Source organism: Gavialis gangeticus, unplaced genomic scaffold (assembly GCF_001723915.1).
Source record: "Gavialis gangeticus isolate Ggan-Ray unplaced genomic scaffold, GavGan_comp1, whole genome shotgun sequence".
In the NCBI taxonomy this organism is placed as follows: Eukaryota; Metazoa; Chordata; order Crocodylia; family Gavialidae; genus Gavialis; species Gavialis gangeticus.
Window position 1 is genome coordinate 28624540 of NW_017728996.1, and position 23114 is coordinate 28647653.

General features: G+C 40.0%; 1 protein-coding gene across 2 annotated transcripts in view; it reads left to right on the forward strand.

The window, feature by feature from the left end:
• MAPK6 (mitogen-activated protein kinase 6) overlaps nucleotides 1-22396 on the forward strand; it is a 47994-nt gene extending 25598 nt beyond the window's left edge. The window contains exons 1-5 of one of the 2 annotated variants that reach the window (XM_019504227.1): nucleotides 5621-6820; nucleotides 8503-8647; nucleotides 17392-17556; nucleotides 18962-19163; nucleotides 20021-22396. In XM_019504227.1, the coding sequence (XP_019359772.1) occupies nucleotides 6266-6820; nucleotides 8503-8647; nucleotides 17392-17556; nucleotides 18962-19163; nucleotides 20021-21119 (2166 nt within the window). In that variant the 5' untranslated portion in view covers nucleotides 5621-6265 and the 3' untranslated portion in view covers nucleotides 21120-22396. Of the gene's footprint in view, nucleotides 1-5620; nucleotides 6821-8502; nucleotides 8648-9511; nucleotides 9651-17391; nucleotides 17557-18961; nucleotides 19164-20020 lie in introns of those variants that run through there. The other variant, XM_019504228.1, reaches the window with a different exon arrangement.
• Nucleotides 22397-23114: the final 718 nt, after the last annotated feature.

Here is a 23114-nt window from a genome sequence, read left to right on the forward strand (position 1 = left end):
GAAAGGCCGGGGAGCCGCGTGCCGGGGCCGCGCGGACGCTGGGCGGGAGGGGGGAGCCGGGCCCTGCGGCCGCCCCCTCCGCGGGGAGTCCCGCTTGGCCCCGCTTCTTCAACAGGTCCGGGCGGGTTGGGGACACTGAACGTGCGGTGTCAGAAACCCCCTGAACGTGGACGTGTCACCCTGAAGGGCACTGACCGGGGGTGGGGGGGCTGAGGTTGGGCTCCTTTGAACTCCCAAGTTTTGCCCTTGGTTCACTGAAGCCTCTTTGTCTGCTGCTCCTGGCCGGCCGGCCGGCCGGCCGGCCAGCCGGGCTGGTGGGGGCAGGGCGGTGCCTCCTGCCCGGGACTGAGCATCCCTCCGGGTCCCCTGCCCTGGTGGTGGCGGGGGCTGTGGGGAGAGGAAGGGTCCTCAGGGCATCCCCTGAGGAGAAACAGTGATTTTGCCAGCTATTAAGTAGTTTTAAAATCCAGGCAGAATAATCATGGAAATAATCTTTAAAAGACACAACCAGTGTAGTAATGGTTAAAGCAGTGGCTGATGCTGAAGGACTCTTTCTTCTCAATTCAGTTTCATTCCTGGTCAGCCTTGGAGTGGTAAAATTGAGCTGTGTTGTGAAGAAAGATGTGTTTCGTTGTGGTTGAGCCAGGGCAGGCAGTATTCCAGGTATGGCTGCCAGCAAAAAAACCCAGAATATATTGCATTGTGATGGCCTGAAACAAACTTTACCGTCCCTTTACAAATTCCAGAAAGTGGTGACATAAAACAGATTTTAAGCTGTAGTCATGCAATATGACACTGAAAATGGGTAGTGGAAACTGCACTTGAAATGTAGAGAACAAGAGTGAATGCATAGGGCTGTGATCAGACTTCAGATGCTTCTTGAGATGCTGGTAAAAATCACATCTTGGTTAAACAGATTTAACAGCAGTTTGCAAGGTGGTTTTGTAACAAAGGTTAACTTGTTCAGGGTCCTCTAGAACTCTTAGAATAGTGACTGTTTTCATTAAATTAAACTAATGCTCTCTAAATATTGGTGTTTGTTCCAAAAAGGGTTTTCTGACATCTATTAATTGTTGCAAGAATTGATAAGCTAATAGTAACATCTGCTGTTAGCTTACAGCTCTATAACTGTGTAGGGAGTTAGTAGGAGGCTTTAGAAAAGCAGCAGTTTCATGAGTTCCACGATGACTCACTCTGCCTACTAACTGCAACGTGGCTGATCTAAAAAAAAAATACATATGTGCTCTGTATTTCTATAATTGAAGGGATAGGGTAGGGTTTAGCACATTGTATAATAGCTTCAACTAGATAACTCTTTAGTCTTGTGTTTTTTCCTTTGTGTTACTACTTGATCATTAAACCATCAACATAAACATACATTAAGTTGCATCTTGCAGTCTAACTAGGAATTCTGAAACAGCAAATAGCTGATATAACACTTGGCATTTTTAGTGAAAGCTGTAGGTAAATTACTGCTATATGTAATACCTAACAGTAGTGGCTTTCTCTGTTTCTTATTGCTACTGAAAAATGCAATTTCTCTGCAGAAATTTTGCTAGTCTTTAAAAGTGGTGTCAGTTGTGTAGATATCAGCTCAGCAGTACTGACAGTTTCAAGGAAGGTGGTTTTCCTGTAGCTCACTTCTTGGCTGCACAGAATTTTTTCAGAGCTTTTAGGTAAAATATGATTGTACAAAGATTGTAATTTTCTGATTAATTGATGCTTTTCTGTTTGGAGACAGTGGAGTTATAAGATCCCTACTTAAGTAACTCTCTTGGACAGTACTGTACGTTGCAAATAGTCCAACAGTAAACAGTAGAGCCCAAGAATGATCTCCACATGTACTAAGTATGGTAAAGTCTGGCCTTTACTCCTCCACAGTGTGCTGTGTTTTGGTATATTTAACCTACAAAGTCATCTTTATTATGCCTGTTCTGCTCTTAAATAATTGTACAAGAAATGCATTGAATATTTATGACTGAAAAAAGAATAGCAACAGGTTGCTTTTCTTGTCATTGTCACTAGTTCCATACATCCTTCTTTATGTGGAATTGTGAGAGGGTTCTGTTGGACTAACTGCTCAAAATGTAGGTTTTGCAGTGTGATAGCAACGGGTATCTAAGTGTCTTTTGACAAGTCTAAAAGATTATACAAGATCTTACATTTTATGAGAAATAAAATGTAAAAGGCAGGGCTGAAAAAGTAAACTGAATGTTTAAAGAACCAATCCTGCTGCTTCATTTGAGGTTATTTGGGAGCTGAAAAGTGTGAAGTTCCAGATAATTTGTTGCCCTTTCACTTTACTGAGACATATAATAACTCTAAAGAAGGGTGGGTTTACTTACTTTGTTCATTCCTCTCCTTCATTTCTTATGATCCTTTGAACCATTCCAGTCTTAATAGCAAATGCAAGGATGTAACTTGTAGCTGAAAAAATGAATGTTGTTAGTTGTCTTGATGGCCACTAGAGGAGGCACTAGTCTGCAACTTCCTATTCACTTAAAATACAACAGTTAACTGGTTACTCTGTTCTGACTTTGCACCAAACTGAGAATATGAAAGAAAGTCTTGAGATGATGGTGGGAAGTTGAGCAAATCTTGCTTCCTTACTCTTTTTCCCAGGGACTTGCTAGATCTCTTCCTCCTTAGTGAAACCTACTGAAATACAGGTACTTGGCAGAGCATAAATCTTGTACATTGTATGTAGGCTGTTATGTTGCTGTGCATAAAAAAACTTGACATTTTAGCTGGGGGACAAGAGACCCTATAAGAATACTCATATTTTTAAATTACCTGAACATATAAAAACAGGCTTCTTTAGGTGATTCTTGAGCACCTGCCTTTATGCCTTGTTTTCATGAAAGACTTGATGGAGACTGAATTAAAACTGCAAAACTGAATCTTCATAGTAGTTGTAGAAATATTTAAAGGAAAGTAAAGCCTTAGTGAATTGAATTGGCTTGTAGGCAGAATTTCAAATGCAATTCTTCTAAGATTGAGTCAGTTATTCAATGACAAGCCAAAGCTGTCTCTGTAGGTGACTATCTAGATATACATGCATTAGCAGTAAGGTAGGTACTGTAAAATAATATTTAGACTTGGGACAGGACAGAGTTCTCTAAGCTGAAACCTTGATTGACTCAATTCACTAAGATGTTTCTTGAGAGTTAAGACGCATAGAAGAGCTTGATGCTCCTTGTTTCACCCTGGGCTAAGTAACACTAGAATGTAACTTTGGCTTCTTATGTAGGAAAGATAATACATCATCTTAATGCAAAGGATCATTGTGGTAGGGTCATAAATTCTATTATAACTGGAAAATGAGCTTAAAGGTAGAGCAATAAATGTTTGAAATATTGTGACCTCTTCTGATAGCTAGTATATACAAGTAAATTTAAGAGGTTTAAAGTCATAACTAGTGCTCAAATAATTTTCCATTCAGTTTGTAATTAGTTTTGTGCATATGCTCAGTTCACAGGAGATTTAGATTGCTTAAATGAACTGTATCAATACGCTAAAAGAAGAAAGGAATCTTAAGCTATACTATACAATGAAAAACCTCACTCAAAGGATCAGCTTGCTGGTCTCTTAAAACTCATTGGTACATAAATATTCACTAATGCATTCAGTTCAGTAATGGTGGCATTCTTAATGATCATATCAGATAACTAAAAATTCACTAACATGCATATGCTCATCTGTGACCTGTATTTGTAATGAACCCAGCAGGCATCTTCAAATTATTAACCTTAGTACCTTCTTATAATGTCTAGCAAAGTAAGTTGATTACACTCTCCAATCTTAGGCCATTAAAAAAACACTTTTTAATGTTTCTATTCATATTGTTTTAACAAGATAAAAGGCCAGTATTTAAAGTTGTGGTAATGTCTATTTCACTATGCTAATGTGTTAGCTAATGTTTGGAGACCAGTTTTGTTTGGTTTTATGATTTCTTTGGTGTAGTATTAACATACTGATGTTGCTACACACTTGAACAACTGTTCACTTTAAATTAATGAAGCTTGTTGGAGGAACTTTTGTTATTCTTAAGTTAATATCAAGGCTGGCAACATGAAGCCAGTAAGTAGTCATCTTTTAAATAAAAGTTACGTGCTGCATGCATTTTACAGAGGCAGCAGTTGGGTTGCCCTTCTTTGGGATACCAAGAGGTTAAAACAAAACAAAACAAAAAAATTACTTCTGGCCTTAATGATTACACCATTACTGCAGAGAGTGGCAAAGTGGACCAAGAAAGTTAGTATGTTCCCTTCCCCCACACCTCAAATAGGGTTGCAGTCATGATAGCGGAACATAATACTGATCTGAAAACTAGTGAGGCTTAGAAGTGCCAGAAATGTTAGTGAAGAGCTTGTTGATAACCTGGTTTGTGATGTGATCTGTGCTGCGTGTTCTTTTCCTTCTGGTATCTGGAATGAACATGTGATTTAATCCTTGAAGTAGTATTGCATACTTTCTGATACCTCCCAAAACAAAAGTTTTTCTTCAGGGCTTTTGAAACAGGAGATTTGGGGAAGGGAGAATGTGAAAAGTGAAACACATCAATCAACGTGAAATCATATTCATACAAAATAATAAGGATTTGGGTTTTTCTAGATAGCCACCTGAGGTCATACAGGCTTACCAGTTCTTGGAACAATTGTCCTGTTACCTCTCTATCAGTGACAAAGCAAATAGAAATTTCCCATGCTGTAAAGACCCAGTTGATTCTGGGTTGAAAGTATAGAAACAGAAGTCTGTTATCCAATAATTGCACGTTTTAAAAATGCCAGTCGTGCACTGGAGTTCAGCAAGTGGAGAAAGCCTTCATCCTTGAGGCACCAGAGACGGTCTTAGAGACAAGGTGCACCATGGAGGGGGGAGAATGGCCACACACAAATGAGCTTACCTGCCTGCTGTTAACTGGAGCTAGGCTGCTTCTGTCTGTTGCCCACAATTGGTTTGTATGCAGATGTTCGTAAGTTTACTTTATAGCCATATATTATGTGGAAAACACTTTGTGAAGTACATATTTCTCATGGAGGATTATGTACATAGGTTTGCTGTTAGAGGATGCTTTTTTATGTATAAAAAAGCAGGGTGTTTTTCTGCTTGGCTTTGGGGTGCCTGAACTGGTTTCCTTTTGCCTAGTCTAGAAAAATTGCACTCAACCATAAAAAATGATAAAATATATATTATAGTATAATGACAGGGAAATTTTCAAAATTTTACAAATGAGCAGTAGAATGAGCAGTATAATGAAAACGGTTGCTGTTGACCTTGCTACAATGAAAGGTGGTCTTCCTAGAAAATTGTCAAAATATGTGCTACATTTTTTTTCTTTATCCAAATCTAATTGCTATCTTTGACTTTATTGCTGCTAGCGTGATATATTATTAAAAATATAGGGAAGTAATTGAGAAGTAGGTTGGTGGCTGAAGTCAGTATTAATTTTTCGAGAGTACACAGAGGACATGTTAATTCTAGTTATTAAAATATGGTTGTTTTCCCTTTTTGAGATTAGGCAGTGAAAGACGGTTACTTGTGGGATGCAGCTTGTCTGAAGCAGACTTGAAAGGATTTCTGGGTAATATTGGAAATTTTCTGTTTTCTCTCTTTTCAGGTTGTCACGGAATAAAATGGATGGTAGCTTTGATTGTGATTGTGGTGAGCTGGAGCCACCTGATCATTAACAGAAGGCATCTTTTGTAAATCAAGAGCTGCCAGTTTCCCGTTTAACTAAACTGTAAACAAAGGAGAAAAAAAGGAAGAAAAAAATAGTGCTTACCAGCACCAGAGAATGACGCTGCTCAGGACCAGTCCAACACTGAATGTATCTGCACTGTGAGGAGGAGGATGTTAATAGAAGCCTATTACGTGCATATTTATTCATATTTTTGTTAAATGTTAACCAGTTTAGCACAGTAGAGCTAAGTGCATAGTATGTCATTTCATTCCGTTTGAGTTTCTTGTGAGTATTTTCTTTAATGTCTGCAGAGATGCTGCACCTTTCTTGAACTATGAATGCTGCAATCTTTCTATCTTATGCTCAGTTTGAGTTACAGAGCTGCTGAGCTCTATATTAAAGGGGACACAACAGGCCTGGTTGGCTAATAATGCAACGAGAGTGTCAAGAAACCGTCTTGCAGTCAAAGCCGAGGTTTTCTTTTCCCTTTCTGTAAGATCTTTCCTTCAATACCAGTGGAAGTGTCTCTGCGTGTTTACAGAAGCTTGATAGTTTAAGAGGAAAAATCGTAAATATTTCGAAATGGCAGAAAAGTTTGAAAGTCTCATGAACATTCATGGTTTTGATCTGGGCTCACGGTATGTGGACTTGAAAGCACTGGGCTGTGGTGGAAATGGCTTAGTTTTTTCTGCTGTCGATGTTGACTGTGACAAAAGAGTGGCTATCAAGAAAATTGTCCTTACAGATCCCCAGAGTGTTAAACATGCTCTACGTGAGATCAAAATTATTAGAAGACTTGACCATGATAACATTGTGAAACTATTTGAAATTCTTGGTCCCAATGGAAGCCAGTTAACAGATGATGTGGGCTCCCTTACAGAATTGAACTGTGTTTACATTGTCCAAGAGTACATGGAGACAGATCTGGCTAATCTGCTAGACCAGGGCCCTTTACTGGAAGAGCATGCCAGGCTTTTCATGTACCAGCTGCTACGTGGGCTTAAGTATATTCACTCTGCAAACGTTCTGCACAGAGATCTCAAACCAGCTAATCTTTTCATTAATACTGAAGACTTGGTGCTGAAGATTGGTGATTTCGGTCTTGCACGGATCATGGATCCTCATTATTCCCACAAGGTATGGAGAGAACAGTGATCTCCTTATAACCTAGCCATCTTGCTTTGGGCTCCTTTCCTTGTATTGAATAAGCTACAACTATCAGCTATTGTTTAGGAATTTAAGTGATTCTCATCACCAGAATGCTTTAGACCGGGGTGTCAAACTCATTTGGCCCTGTGAGATGCAATAGGGTTGCTGGGTTAGTCTGCAGACCAGATTGGGACTGATCCCCTGTGTTGTGTGTAGCACCTGTGGTGTAGCTTGCAGGCTGTGCACCACAGGCAGCACATGCCTACCCTGCTCTGGCGTTTGCTTTGCACACAGCGCATAGGGCCATAGACCAACCTCCTGTGCTGCCCACAGCACGAGCCCTGGGCCTGGCATGTGCTGCCTGCAGCATGAGGGGCTGATGCGGGGCATTTGCTGTATGCGGTGTGCACTGGATTTGCCCTGTCTACTGGTTCTGGTACAGCCCAAGCTGGTCAGGCATGGGCACCACGTGCACAGTGCATCCTGAATTGACCCCTTGTGCTGCATGTGGTGCTAAGTCCAGTCCACTTGCCACATGCCATGGCCGGCAGGTTCCCCATGCGGTGTGTGGGTTCAGTCTAGAGACCCATGGGCCAGATCCAACTCATGGGCTGTACGTTTGACATTCCTGCTTTAGACCATTGTTTGTGGATTGATAACTGTTTTTCTTCACATGTGCCAAAGTTGCTGCTTTTGTCCCTTGGTCAGCAAGACTGGTAGATAAAATTGATAATGTTACATGTAAATGCTAATGGCTATTTAATCCAATGTCCTGAGTGTCCTAACTTCAGTGTTCTGAGGTTGAAGGTTCAACTTCTGATGCCTTCCATCCTCTCTGGCCTCTGAAGGTCCCTATCGGCTTTCAGCTTTTTCCATAGAAAAATTACAGTTAAATAAATGTGTTTAATTAATGTTGGTAAATGCACAGGATGAGATTTTAAACATTTCTTTTTATTCCGCTTAATTTTATCACCAGACACTTAGTAGGTTGGGGGAGGGAACAGATATTCCCTAACTCTTAATTCCTTTGGGCAACTTCAAGTACATATTTGGGAATAGAATTTTACCCTGACTTTTTAAAAGAACAGTATGTAGGTGACGAACAAAAGCCTCAATTAGGCTTTAAGGACAGTGCATAAATGCAGAAGTACAGGAGCTTTAAAGGAGCTTAAAATACACGTGCATCCCCAGTGTACAAATGTGACTACTTGCTGGGATTTATTAGAGGTAGTCTAATCTTCCTGCTTAATGTCTCAGAAGGGAGTTCATTAGTACCTCTTCATTAATTTTACATTTGGGAATAAGGGATTTTTTTTGCAGCTGTACCTTACTTAACTAATAAATAGCATTGTACACGTGTTATTTAAATCGTGTTGCAGTCGATTTAGAAACAATCCCCGTTGTGCTGTTTAAAAATAGTCTTATAAAATAGCCTTTTCAAGGTTAAGCTTGGAGTTTGGTACAAGCCATTTGAGCATATTTTCGAATTTCTTATAAAATATGCATTATTGGTATGTTTAGTGCACCACACAAAGCAAGCATGGTCGATGGAACAAGAAGACTAATACTGTCCTTTTTATTGTTGGAAGTTTGGGTTAAAATTCTGAAATAGCGAACGTAATTTTTTTTCCCCTTAAAAATACAAGTAAGCTTTTTATTTTCCTCCTTAGGGCCACCTTTCTGAAGGATTGGTTACTAAATGGTACAGATCACCCCGTCTCTTACTTTCTCCTAACAACTACACTAAAGCCATTGATATGTGGGCTGCAGGTTGCATCTTTGCTGAAATGCTGACTGGGAAAACCCTTTTTGCAGGTTGGTAGGAGTTTATGTGTGTGTTATGTGAACTCAGCTGTAAAATGTCAGTGGTAACATGTAAATATGCTGCTTATGAGCACTTTTGCCTATCCAAGGCTGTTGCATATATCCTAGTGAAACAAAAAACAGCCAAGGATAACAGTGAAATTGCTCATGGTAACATTGACTTTTCTATGTAGCATGTAGTTTGTATATTTAATTCTACACTTTGGATATCTACTAATTAAAATTACTTCAAGAAACTAAGTTAATCTTGAATCTTTTATCTCTTGATTCACATTAACAGTTTTATCTAAGAACTTCTGAAGGAGTTTGTAGGCATTGTAAAATGCTTGCAGCATCTCAAAGACTGTACTGCTCGCTTCAGTTTTGTAGCTGAACTTTGTTTTGTTATAGCAATTCCAAAGTTAAGGTTGTTTAAAACTGGGATTTTAAACATCTCCTTGTCGAAAAATTATTTTTATAACTAATATCTGGCATGTAGTCCCTGTCCAGTGACTTTGAAGGTATAGTGCTAGGTGGATTGATTCATTTTAATCCCATTTCATGTTGTACTTCTTTCCTTGGCTGGTGTAATTTTAGCATTTCAGTGGCATCACATGTATTTACACAGATTTATTTTAATAATTTTATAATTAATATACACTTACTTAGCTGGAAGAAATATTTCCCTACACTTGCACTGTTTTCCACCTAGTCTTGATCTTCTTGCTGCTTCTAATGGAGTAAGTAGTGTAGAATGTCAGAAGGGGTCTCCCTATTATTCTAAACAGGGAATTTGGTCTAAATGTGTATTGAGCTGTATAATTTGTACCAGAAAATTGTTAAAAGTGTGTTTCCAAGTTGTGCCTGTATTCTCAGGAGTTCCAAAGTAAACTAGAGGCCTATCTGCACTACCTCTGCAGCACTACCCTGTTTATGTGCACCATGGTAGAAATGCACTGGTGAAACTGCTTTGGAAGCTCTCCAGCATGCCAAAGCTAGACATCTGAAGAGCAGCCTCAGGAGAGCAGTGCCTTTGGAGTGGCTTCTCCGCTACTGTCCTGGGCTTGTCACATGTGAGTGGGAGCAGGTGAGCAGGCATGGTTAGGAACATCACTTCTTGGGAGAACTGTGGAAACATTGTACACCTACTCTAGGCTTGGATATCTGGGTCTGTCAGAACTCCTGCTGTCACTCTGACTGGAAGGCAGGAGTCTTCAAGCAACCTTCGTTTCTTCCCGGAGCTAATATGGGTTGCAGCAGTCCACAGCATGTGATAAATGGACCTGAGGGGCTGCGACTTGTAGGGATTCTCAGATTTAGTATCTACCACAGTTAACTTATCCCTTTTCCTGGCTCAAGCCTCAACACAGGGTGGGCTGGAAGAGTGCCCCAACTTGACTCTGCCAAGCAGGAACTCTTGAGTTAGGAAAATTCCTAGCTGCCTGTTTTAAGGCAATGTTGCACCCCACTTTGGGTGCTCTAGTTCTTCAGAGAAGACAGACATTGTTTCTAGTAGGACACGTATTGATTTTTCATGGAGCTGCCTGTACTTGCAGATTCTACAGGTCATGCTAGCAGAGCTGGTAATATCTAGGAGTTGTCCTACTCAAGTAGAATGCAAGCTCTTAACCTCTGAGAACTAAACTGATGTTTCACAAATTGCCTTCCCCCAGCATAACAATCAAGCATACAAACAATGTAATGCAGCGGTCCCAAAAATCACAAAGTCCATTCAGGGGTTTGAGTTGTAGGCATAACAATTTTTTTCAGTATGGGAAAATCAGGCCCCTCCATGGAAATTCTCAGCTTCATACCTCAAAATAGTTAATATAAGCCTTTTGACCTTTAAAATGCCACTAGTAGAATATTATAGCTTTGAAAAAAGTCTAGGAATAAGCAGTTAAATTTAGATCTGCCACACTCAAAAAATCTGTGTCCTGGAAGTACAGGAAACGCTTGCTATTCGCAAATCAGGTATTCATGGATCCAACTATTCATGGTGCACCACGCCAACTGGGTGGGTTGGGGCGAGTGCTGCCATGGCTCCCTCTGGAGCTGCACCAAGCTCCATCCTCTGCAGTTAAGCCGGGCATGGAGTGCTGTGCAGGGCAGAGCTGGGGGGCGGAGAGGAGAGCAGAGCCAGATGGGCAGAGAGGGAAGTGAGAGCTGGGCGGGTGGAGAGCAAACACTGGGGGCAGGGAGAGCCACGGCAGTATCATCTTCTTCCCTGGAGGCAGCTACGGTCAGTCCCCAGGCACTGAAGGGGAGCCCTGTGCCTCCAGCCTCTTGCAGTGGGGGAACGGGGTGGCTGTGGGGTCTGACGGGGAGGCCCATCAGTATTTGCACATTTCACCATCAGCGGGGATCTCCAGAACAGATCCCCTGCAAATGGTGAGGGTCATCTGTAGTCAGTACACTGGAGTGTGAACACCAGCCAGTTGTAATTGGGGTATGCCTCTTAATAGTAAAATATTTAATGCTTGGGATGGAAAGCGTATGTGAGTACTGTTTGTTTTGGCTGAAAGAAGTTAGACAACTTTTTATTGGAAAACATGAGGGACAAAATTGGAGGAAGGGCCCAACTAGTGTTGGGAGCATAAATGCAGTTACTATATAGCATGACTGATAGAGTTGCTACCATTTAAAGTAATCCTATTGTCTAGGCCTGAGCTGTTCCATTTCTAAGTGGCTGGGGGCTGCACACCTCAGTATCCCCACTGCTGCATTGTGCATCCGTACCCCTGCCCTCCTGTTGCAGCGCACATCTGTCCACCATACCATGTGCTCCTGCACTGTATGTCCCTCTGTACTGTGCACCCCAGTACTTTTTCCTGCTGAAATATGTGCACTTGTGCCCCTCTGCTACACTGTGTATCACCCACTGTACTGGGCACCCCTTCTCTACTTCCCCTACGTATATCACACGTGCCTCTGCTAACACCATGGACCTCCATGGCCACCTTTTCCCTCCCTGCTGCACCATGCACCCAGGCAGCCCTACTGCATCAGGAGGACCCTTGCCCCAGGGGAGGGGTGGCTGACTGGGAGCCCTGGGAATGGCAGTTTAACCCTTTGTGGGCTGTTGGTTGGACAGCCCTGGTCTAGCCCTTTCCCAGAAGATTAAATAAAAATATTAAACTTTTCTCTTATCTGACATGTCATAAATGCAGCTATGTCTATTTCAGTTACTCAGTGTCTTTTTTGTTTGTTTTCAAAAGTGCAAAAAAAATCTGAATACATTTGTAGCTCTAGTATGAACCATCCCTTGGCCACAGAACTGTAGGTTAGACCCCACTTATGTACTCAGTATTATTTGCTGCTGCTTCATTGGTCAACGATCACTTGATTACATTCACATTCAGTATATATTGAAGAACAAACCAAACTTTGTCATAGACAAGATTTGATTGGTTTCCGGAACTCCCCACTCCTGCCTGGCTAGATGGCAGCATTTTACCTTTCACCTCCTTCTCTCCTTTGCTAGCTTTTTGCCGGTAGAAAATTTTTTTATCTACCATATACCCTCACAAAGCTTGAAAACCCACTTTAGCTTCCTTTTTGCCCTTCTGATTTTTGGTGGAAGATCACATTCCAAAGACAGACCAGAAGTTTGCTATTATACTGTCTGCTTTTCTCATGAACTTAGAGACTTTTTTGTTATATCTTAGGTTTGCTTGACTTAAATGCCAAGTTTAAGGATATGTCCAGATATGATGTGTTTTTATATGGAAAGAGTGGGTTAAATTATAAGGGACTAGTGAAAAATTTGACTGCTGTGCAGATCTTAATATAGTAGAAGACAACTTTTACCTTGTGTGCATGGAATGTATAGTATCTATAACAACACATTTTGTTAAATGAAGGCAGCTAAGTTGAGCAGGTGATTAAAATATGTGGAGGGTTACAGAAAAAGAACTGCATGACATCCTGCATACCCAGTGAAACTTTCTTAGAATCATAAAAAATTAGGGTTGGAAGGGACCGCAGGAGGTCATCTAGTCGAACCCCCTGCTCAAAGCAGGACCATCCCCAACTTGATCATCCCAGCCAAGACTTTGTCTAGCCAGGTCATAAAAAATTCCAAGCATAGAGCTTCCACAACCTCTCTGGATAATGTCTACCCTGCTAGTGAGGAAGTTTTTCCTAGTATCTAATTTAAACTTCCCTTGCTGCATCTTGAAACAAATGCTTCTTGTTCTTGTCTCTGTCTTCTTTGGAACCCCCCTTCAGGTACTTGAATGCAGTTATTAAATGCCTGCCCTTAGTCTTCCCCTCTCTAGACTAAATAAGCCCACTTCCCCTCCACCTCACTTCCAGAAGTCATGTGACCCAGCTCCCTAGCCATTTTTGTTGCCCTTTGCTGGACTTGCTCCAATTTGTCCACACCCATTCTGTAGTGGGGGGCCCCAAACTGCAAACCGTATTCCAGATGTGGTCTTACCACTGCAAACAGAAAGAGATAATCACTTGATCTACTGGCAACATTCTTACTAACGCAGCCCAGTATGCTGTTACCCATCTTGGCAACAAGGACACACTGTTGAGCTTATTCAGCTTATTGTCCACCATAACTCCCAGATTCTTTTTTGCAGAGCTGCTGCTTAGCCAGTCAGCCCCCGGCCTGTACCGGTGCATGTGATTGTTCTGGCCTAAGTGCAGGACATTGGACTTGTCCTTATTGAACCTCATTTCTTTTGGTCCAACCCTCCAATTTCTCTAGATCTCCGAGTCCTAGCCCTATCCTTCAGTATATCTACTACTCCCTCCAGTTTGGTGTAATCTGCAGACTTGCTGCGGGCACGCTGTGCCGTCTTTCAGGTCATTGATGAAGATATTGAACAAAACTGTCCCTAGGACCAACTCCTGGACAGCACTCAAGGCAGCTGTTCTCTCATCCTGTGAAAATACCATAGGATACAAGACCAGGAAACATCAAGACTGGTTTGATGAAAATGACACTGAAATTCAAGGTCTCATCAACAGGAAACGGAAAGCTTTCTGTGCCTGGCAGAATGACTTCAACTTTGTCATCAAGAAAAATGCACACCAACAAGCAGCATCAGAGGTGCAGAGGAGAACACGAGAACTGAAGAATGAGTGGTGGATACAGAAATCAAAAGAAATCCAACATTTTGCTGACATTTGTGACACTCATGGCTTCTTCAGTGCTACCAAAGCTGCCTACGGCCCTAGCATTCAAGGCCTTAATCCTCTAAGATCAAAGGATGGAACACTCTTGAAAGACAGCAAATTCATCAATGCTCACTGGAAAGAACGTTTCTAGGACCTTCTGAATCACGACTCAGCTGTCAGTGAAGATAAGATGAACAACTTTCCACAAAAAGCAACCAGAGAAGACATTGTATTGCCACCTACCCTGGCACAGGTCGGAGGTGCCATCAGGAAAATGAAGAATAACAAGGCAGCCAGTGTTGACAGAATACCTGCAGAGATTTTCAAAGGAGGAGGAGAACAACTTGTATGTCAGCTTCATGTCCTCATCCTTAAAATCTGGATCAAGGAAGAAATCCTACCCAACCTAAGGGATGCTTAGATAGTAACAGTCAAGGCAATAGTAACAGTCTTCAAGAAGGGGGACAGAGCTGATTACGGTAACTACCGAGGCATCTCATTATTGGCCACTGAGAGTGAGCAAAAGCTTGCCTTTCTGAAGTCCAGGTTCCTTACTCTGCTGCTCCCCTTCCTTTTCTCCGTATCTTTAACTTGATCATCTTGTGGTCACTGTTGCCCAAGTTGCCATCCACTACTGCATTCCCCAGCAATTCTTCCCTGTTTGTGAGCAGCAGGTCAAGAAGAACACGGTCCCTAGTTGGCCGCTTCAGCACTTGCACCTGGAAATTGTCACCAACATGCTACAAAAACTTCCTGGATTGCCTGCACACTGTTGTGTTGCCCTCCCAGCAGATGCCAGGGCAGTTGTAGTCCCCTATGACAGTGTTTCTCAACCTGTGGGTCAGAACCCAAAAGTGGGTCACAATATATGAAAGAGTTGCTAACGAACTTTTAAAAATGGATACTCCTTTGAAAGAGAACATGAGAAACCATGGCTTTTCCCTTGCAGGCTGGCAGAGTTCCAGCCTGTGAGGGGCTGTGTGGCCCCTTCCCACTCCCACACTGGGGCTGGGGCCTGGGGGCAGCAAGTTAGGAGTAGCAGGCACTGGGTCAGGACTGACCATTGATGTTTACAAATGGGTCCTGCTACAAAAAAGTTGAAAACCACTGCCCTTTGAGAACCAGGGCCTGTGATCTGGAAACTTCTGCTAGCTGTTTAAAGAAAGCCTCGTCCACCTCATCCTTTCGGTCTCGTTTTCTATAACAGACCCCCACCACAACAACTCTCCTCTCTGACCCAACCCAGAGACTTTCCACAAATCAATGTCCAGTTTCATACTGAAGCTCTGAGCAGTCGTACAGCTCTTTTACATGAAGTGTGACTCCTCTTCTCCCCTGCCTGTTCTTCTTGAACAGTTTGCACCCATCCATGACAGTGCACCAGTCACACGAGCTCCCACCAAGTCTGTTGTTCCAGTTGCATCATAGTTTTGTGACTGTGCAAGGACTTGCAATTCTTCCTGCTTGTTTCCCAGGTTCTGCGCATTCATGTATAGACATCTGAGGTAATCCACATCTTTTCTGAGTTTGCGAGCCATACTTAATAGGAGTATGACACATTTGAAGACCTGTGTCTTTGTTTGGAGCAGCAAAATATAGGAAATCTTTTGGTTAGAGGGGCAAAGATTTTGGTGAACTGGAATTTTAAAGTGGCTATCGGTCTGCAGTTTGGTAAAAACATCTCATACCTCTGGTGTCCCTATAAAAGGCAGTTGCTTCTTAGGACAATTCTCTTGTCACAGATCTTGAAAAAACATGTATGCATATTTTTTCAAGACTGTAAAATATTTCTTGTGGAGTTATTTATTCCATGGTGATAACTGCAAAAGGATTGCTTGGGGTTTTTTGGATGTTTTTTTCCCCAAATAATATCCAAATGAAAATTGCTAGAAGCCAAATGTTTGAAAGCACTTAGCGCTTGTATTTGGAGATGGCAGTCAAGCATTCCAAGTTTTGATTCAGTCTTGATAGGGGAAAATTCCAAGGTCCACAAGCTTTTATAGGAACCTGTGCCTATGATATCAAATTAAGCAGCAATTCTAGAACTCACTTGAAGATATAGTTCAGTTGTTGGGTATCATCTTAGTTTCCTGAATAAGGGACATGTAATGTCTCCAGTTAGGTGAGAAGGGGGAAACGGACAAAGTATTAGAAGTCAAGTTAATTGAGATGCTGACATGAAAAGCACTGTTTTGATTAAGAAATTATTCTTTATAGTTCTTAACTAGGTTGTTCTTTAACTTTCTTTGGCTACCCCTACTTCCAAATTTTACCTCAGGAATTGAATTTTGTTTCCTAGAATTAAATATTTAATGCAAGGAAAAGGAGAATAGGAGACGTATTATATTGGTGGTAGTGGTGGAAAGTCAAAAGAACTTTTAGAAGATTGTTAGAGGTAGTATATCATGTCTATTGGAATAGACATGAATGCAAATACATGTTTGCAAGTAAGCATTTAAACTAGTATTTCATGTAGAGAGGGGAAAGAGCTGGTGATTTCATCTAAAGGTAAAGAGGGCTATGAAATGGCAACATTTCATAATAGTTCTGATTTCCAGTAGATTGCATGTGTGTTAGTGTCTGCTGGTTTATTTTTAGTAGTTTGCACTCGTAATTCACTGACAGAACAGAGCTTTCATTTTTTCAATAAACTATACACATTATTTTACTAATTTCAATCAGAGGAGAATATAGGAGCCAGTGAGGTTTCTTTCAGTGATTCTCTTTTTTATAAAATTGCCTATCAATACATAGTAGAAAGCCATTTGCAGAATCCACATAAGCCATCATGCCACAAATTCCTGTAGTGGCCCTAAGGCCTGCCAGTAGATTAGTGCTGACACGCTTTGTGTTTTTGACCCCACTGATTTCTCTTCACAAAACCAGTTGACTTACGGTTTGTTCTTGTTTTTGGCTTTTTGTTCGTTTGTTTTTGCAAAAAGTATTGAAGCTTATTCTGTGATAACAAGCATTTGAGTGGAAGTGCTCCTTTGTAGTGACATTTCCTCTGTTGTTTTTTGATCCATTAAGAATTAAAAGGGTCTTGAAAAATTCTCAAAAGACTTAAAACCATTGTTCCTTTAATTTTAGCTGAAAAGCATAAAATAGTTGCAGTTGTTTATTAGGGAAACTACCAGTTTTGTCAGATGCAAAACAGTTCTCATGGTGTGTTTGCAGCTTAACTTACCTTGAACTAGTCATGTTTCTATAACTTAATATAGAACTTAACAAATCCCCATCTATTATGGTAATATATAAGTAATTTGTCAGCTTGCAGGAGCAAGTATGAATACATCTTTGTACATTTGTGGGGGGAAAAAAATCACTGATCAGTAGAAATTATTGCTTCAAATATAGTAAGTGTTCAATGGATCCATATCCATGGCTGCTCTTAAAAATAGCCACAATCTTTATTTTAAAGGCACTTTTATATAATTATTGTATGTAATTGGCATAAACACATCTCGCTGTCCTTTGAGCCTCCTCTTTGGATTCACATCTATGGAAAGTTTGGAGTGTAGTACTACTGGATTAGTTAACTGCATCCCTGAAGAATTGGATTTATCAGACATGTTGTTTGGGATATAAATCCTATCTTGTCCATTTCCCTGGTTAATGTTTAGGTGCACATGAACTTGAACAGATGCAGCTAATTCTAGAATCAATTCCTGTTGTGCATGAGGAGGACCGTCAGGAGCTTCTCACTGTAATTCCAGTTTACATTAAAAACGATATGACTGAGCCACACAAACCTTTAACTCAGCTCCTTCCAGGCATCAGCCCTGAAGGTAAGTAGTTAAAAAATATATATTTTAGTCTCTATTTTAAAATCCATGGTAAAAAAACACTTTTACAATGAATAATTTTAGCATGAGGAGGAAGAGAGGCTACAGGACCTGAACCTGTTCAGCCTCCACAACAGAAGGCTGAGGGGGGATCTAGTGGCCTATTACAAACTAGTCAGGGGGGATCAGCAGGCATTGGGGAAGTCCCTGTTCCCCTGAGCACTGCGAGGAGTGACCAGGAATAATGGTCACAAGCTGGCAGAGGGTAGACTTAGGCTAGATATCAGGAAGCGCTACTTCACGGTCAGGGCGGCTAGGATCTGGAACCAACTTCCAAGAGAAGTGGTGCTGGCTCCTACCCCGGGGGTCTTTAAGAGGAGGTTAGATGAACACCTCGCTTGGGTCCTTTGACCCCAGTACTCTTTCCTGCCATGGCAGGGGGTCGGACTAGATGATCTGCTCAGGTCCCTTCCAACCCTAGAAACTATGAAACTATAAGCTTGATCATGTATCAAGTTTCATTTGGGAGCAGAATCTGTACTGTTATCCCCCATCACGCATTTGGCTCTCACCCATTCTCTAGGCTAGGATTGCTAGACCCATGTTCCCAAACTGTGGTCCACAAGGTCATATAAAGTGGCATTTAACTAGTCTGTAGATCACTTTGGTTATTCCCTTCCCCTTCCTCAAAATCCGTTCTAGGTAGTTTGTTTATTAAAAAAAAGAATGCTTGAGAAATTTTGAGGGTTCATGATGGTCTGTTTGTGGAAATGGTTAGAGACCCACTGCAGCTGGAGGCATTTTAGTGTAACTTCTTATACAGAATTACATACCTACTTAGGGAGCTGTATGCTACCCACTTATCTGGAGGGCTTGTTTTATGTTGAAACGTTAGTCTTTTGAAGATAAATAAAAGAATGAAATCAGAAATGTATGCCATGTTATTTTGAAAAAAACATTTTGGGACACTACTTAGTCAAAAGAGAAGTTGTATTCAGGAGCTTTTTTGAATCTTTGTTTCTGCCTGTCTGGCAGTCATTGCTTGGTATGGAAATCAGTAGCATGCACTGACTTGACTTACAGTCCACCCTAAGCTATTAAAACTTGAAGGAATTAATTTGGCTATCACAGATCACTAGTAATAACTAGACTGTCTGGCCTCTACTTTTCCAGATAAGGCAGACAAGTGCAGACAATATTTTTTTACTGTATTAATCTGATCAGCTGGTAGTTTAGTCTTAAAATAATTATGTTCGTGATTCTGTCATCTTTACAGCCACTATATTTTCAGCAATCTTTAACACGTTCAAACACGTGTGAGAGGAATAAGACTCTGCCTTGTAGTTGTTTTCAAGCATAGGAATTCTCAGCCTCTGGTTTCTGATGACTTTTTTTTAATTCTCTGCAGCACTGGACTTTCTGAAGCAAATTTTGACTTTTAGTCCCATGGATCGATTGACAGCAGAAGAAGCTTTGTCCCATCCGTATATGAGCATTTACTCCTTTCCAACAGATGAGCCCATTTCAAGTCATCCTTTTCACATTGAAGATGAGGTTGATGATATTCTACTGATGGATGAAAGTCACAGCCACATTTATAATTGGGAAAGGTACATTTATTCCAAATCACAGTATACAATGAATTGTCTTGGGTCTGAACCATAAGTCCTCCTCGAGTCTAAAACCAGGCTGTACCTGAGATGCTGGAAATACCTATTTTAAAACAGTAGATACTGAAGGAAAAAAAAGAATACTCCTGGGTTAAATTCCTTGCTTCACCCTGTCCCATGTGCATACTAAATCCTTTTCGACTGACTTCTTGAATTAACTTGAGGAAAATAATTTTACTACGAGTAACATCTCTATGCATTTTTTAAAAGAATTTCTAGAAGTAAAGTACAAAGACTAACTTGGATAGCCTTATTTGTGACTCTGCAGTTCGTCTATCACATAATAAATATGTCTGCTCTTTGCATTAAAAACATTTGCTTTTCAAGCCTGTTAGACATAAGTTAACCTTTTTTCAGATGTATATCACTGTTAGAAATTCAGACTTTTCTTCCTTATCTTATGATCTGTAAATATACTTCTAAAGGTCTGGGATCTCAACATTGATATATTTAAAAAAAAAAAAAGTCTTCAGTAAAAACAAATACTTCCGATAAGATTTCTGTCCTCTCCCCTATACCCCTCCAGGAAATATCCTAAAGATTGCTAAACTATAAATTAGAATAACATGTAGTTGGGGTTTTAAAATACTTGGAGACATTCATATATAACTAGTTTAATTGGGCTGCATTTAAAAAAAAAATATATATATATATAAAAAATATAGATGCTCCAATTACCTAACTGGGCTTTGTTATTGTAAACAGTAACTTATTCTTAAACCATATTTTTGGGGAGTAACTTGTAAGGATTATGGCTGCTTTTTTATTCACTAACATTAGGCAATTAATTATTACAGATATCATGAAAGTCAGTTTTCAGAACACGAATGGCCTATTCATAATAACTATGAAGCTGATGAAGTTCAGCGTGATCCAAGGGCTCTTTCTGATGTCACTGATGAAGAAGAAGTGCAAATAGATCCTCGCAAATATCTGGATGGAGATCGTGAAAAGTATCTGGAGGATCCTGCTTTTGATACCCACTTCTCTACCGAGCCTTGCTGGCAATATCCAGATCATCATGAAAACAAGTACTGTGATCTGGAATGTAGCCACACTTGTAATTACAAAATGAGGTCATCTTCATACCTAGATAATTTAGTTTGGCGAGATAGTGAAGTTAACCATTACTATGAGCCCAAGCTTATTATAGATCTTTCTAACTGGAAGGAACAGAGCAAAGAGAAATCTGATAAGAAAGGCAAGTCCAAATGTGAAAAGAATGGATTGGTGAAGGCTCAGATAGCTCTAGAGGAAGCATCACAGCAGCTTGTTGAAAAAGAAAGGGAGAAGAATCAGGGGTTTGACTTTGATTCATTTATAGCAGGAACCATTCAGCTTAGTTTACAACACAAGTCTACTGATGTTGATAAATTAAATGACTTGAATAGCTCAGTGTCTCAACTAGAATTGAAAGGCTTAATATCAAAGTCAGTAAGCAGAGAGAAAGAGGAAAAAGGAATGGCTAATCTAGCACAGTTGGAAGCTCTGCACCAAACTTCTTTGGATAGCCAGTTTATGAGTGGTGGGGAAGAATGCTTCCTCATAGACCAATTTTGTTGCGAAGTAAGGAAAGATGAACAAATTGAGAAAGAAAATACTTACACCAGTTATTTGGACAAATTGTTTAGCAAGAAGGAAGATGCTGAAGTGTTAGAAACTGAGCCAGGTGAAGATGGGAAGCTTGGGGAGAAGGAAAGAGAAGAGAATTTTCTTAGTAACAGTGGGGAATTTCTCTTTAACAAGCAGCTTGAGGCTATAGGTATTCCTCAGTTTCACAGCCCTGTTGGTTCACCACTTAAATCAATTCAGGCCACATTAACGCCTTCTTCTATGAAATCGTCTCCCCAAATTCCCCATAAAACATACAGCAGCATTCTAAAACATCTAAACTAAAACACTCAGCAGACATTTCTTTTGTATTCATGAGATGTTTGTCTTTTTTTTTAATTACTAGTGTAAGTAATTTTTTTTACTTGAATCAGATGGTGTAATTTTTGGTATGGATTTCATTAGCTTTCTGTTTACCATTGTTTTTACAATCCAGAATTACTTTCTATACATAAGTTAGTTTTGTTTTTAAACTGGCATGTCGTTTGCACACAAAATTTAAATAGAGCAAAATAATGCAACATGCAGGAGGAAACAGAAAATGCACTAAACCAAGTAAAAACATTCTGTCAGTAAAACAGTTGTCCATGTTTTGCAGAAAAAGAATCTTGCCTTTAAATTTACACAGTGAGACTGTACATAATTGCATGAAAATATCTATATTTTTTTCCCTGAAACATTTTTTCATTCATGTGTATTTTAGAGTTTTTCATACTGTACACATTTCTTAGACACATGATACCAGCAGCAATTGAAAATGAATGCAGAATTTGGTACGCATGTGTTATCTACCTCAAGGTAACAGCAGTATGTGGCAAAACATTAACCACCCATAGTGCTTCTCATTATGCACTTCTATTTAGCCAGCATTATTGTAGTAGCTGTTCTTACTGAAAAATCATTCAATATTTATAAATGTCCTGGTATGCATTCTTTATAGTGAAGTGTTAATATGCAGCACTTTTATTTATTTTAGCAGATAAGTATATTTCTCTAATTATAGAAAGTCAACTTAATTTTTTGAAGTTACTTTTCAGATACTAGGTTTTTGTTTAGCACTATGGTTTATTGCCTACATAGCTGGATATTTTAATAACATCAGCTTATTCTGAGGCTGCCCAATGCATCAAGTTTTTGGTTTTTTTAAGTTTTCATTTCAAGTAAAGCACTCACTGTGTATAGGAATTTGTCATTTGGAGGTGCTTCATCTCTCTACAAAGAAATTAGGAATTGCTTTATTATAAAATGCTCCTAGAAGTCTTAATTGTGTTCATTTAAAAAATTTTTTGTAACATTAGTTGTGTGCATGGAAATAATTAAGGTACAACATTACTGTAGGTTAAAAGTTCTATATGGTGAGACATTTTGTTTTTACTGTATGTTTTTACTGAATGATTCCCACCCCCAGAGCAAGCATGAATAAAATTAGGTTAAATGTAGCATGTAGCATCTCAGTCTTCTGAAAATTTTGTTTTTACCTTCTGGGTTTTTTTGGGATACTGTATGTATCATTGGCTCCCCTGTTTAAAACAAAAGAAATAAAACATGGCCAGCAAAAATGACTTCCGTCTCTCTCTTTGTACAGTGAAAATTACCGGCTGCTTGGTAACATCGTTGGGTATCACCATTACTTTGCAGCAGGCCGACGCCTGTCTGCCTGCCCCCAGTGTTTCAGGATTAATGTAACAACTGGATGGTTTGCTTGTTTGTTTTAAGGGAAGGGGAAAGTGGATCCAGTTCAGACTCTTATATTTGCTGTTGCAGCTTAGGAGTTTGTTTTGCTTCTCCCGTGGGTACAATTTGTGACTTTAGATCAATTTTGGCATAATTAACATAAAACCTGAACTTTCTACAGTTTTTACTTCAAATTAAACTGCAGGTTTAAGGGTGTGCTTTTTTTGGAATACTATCTAATAGCAGCTGTAATTTGTTTTTAAATACATTATTTTTATGTATTGCACATCACAAAACTTCCATTGCCTGTGTGTTAATGAACCAAATAATAGTTTTCATTTTGCTGAAAGAACTTAAATGTCTAGTCTTTTATACTTTTACTTGGTGACTAATTCAGAGGAAACTGCATACACCAATGTTAACGTATTAAGTGCTCACTTCACTCTAAAAAAACAAAACAAAACAACAACTAGAATTTGTACCTTTCGCTCTACCTTTTAACTGTGTACTTGCCGTGATTGTTTTTTCCTCCTTTCTTTTTGCTATCATAATTCTAGAGATCTGGAAGTGACCCAAGCAAAAGCATGAGCTTTTTTTTTTTTTTTT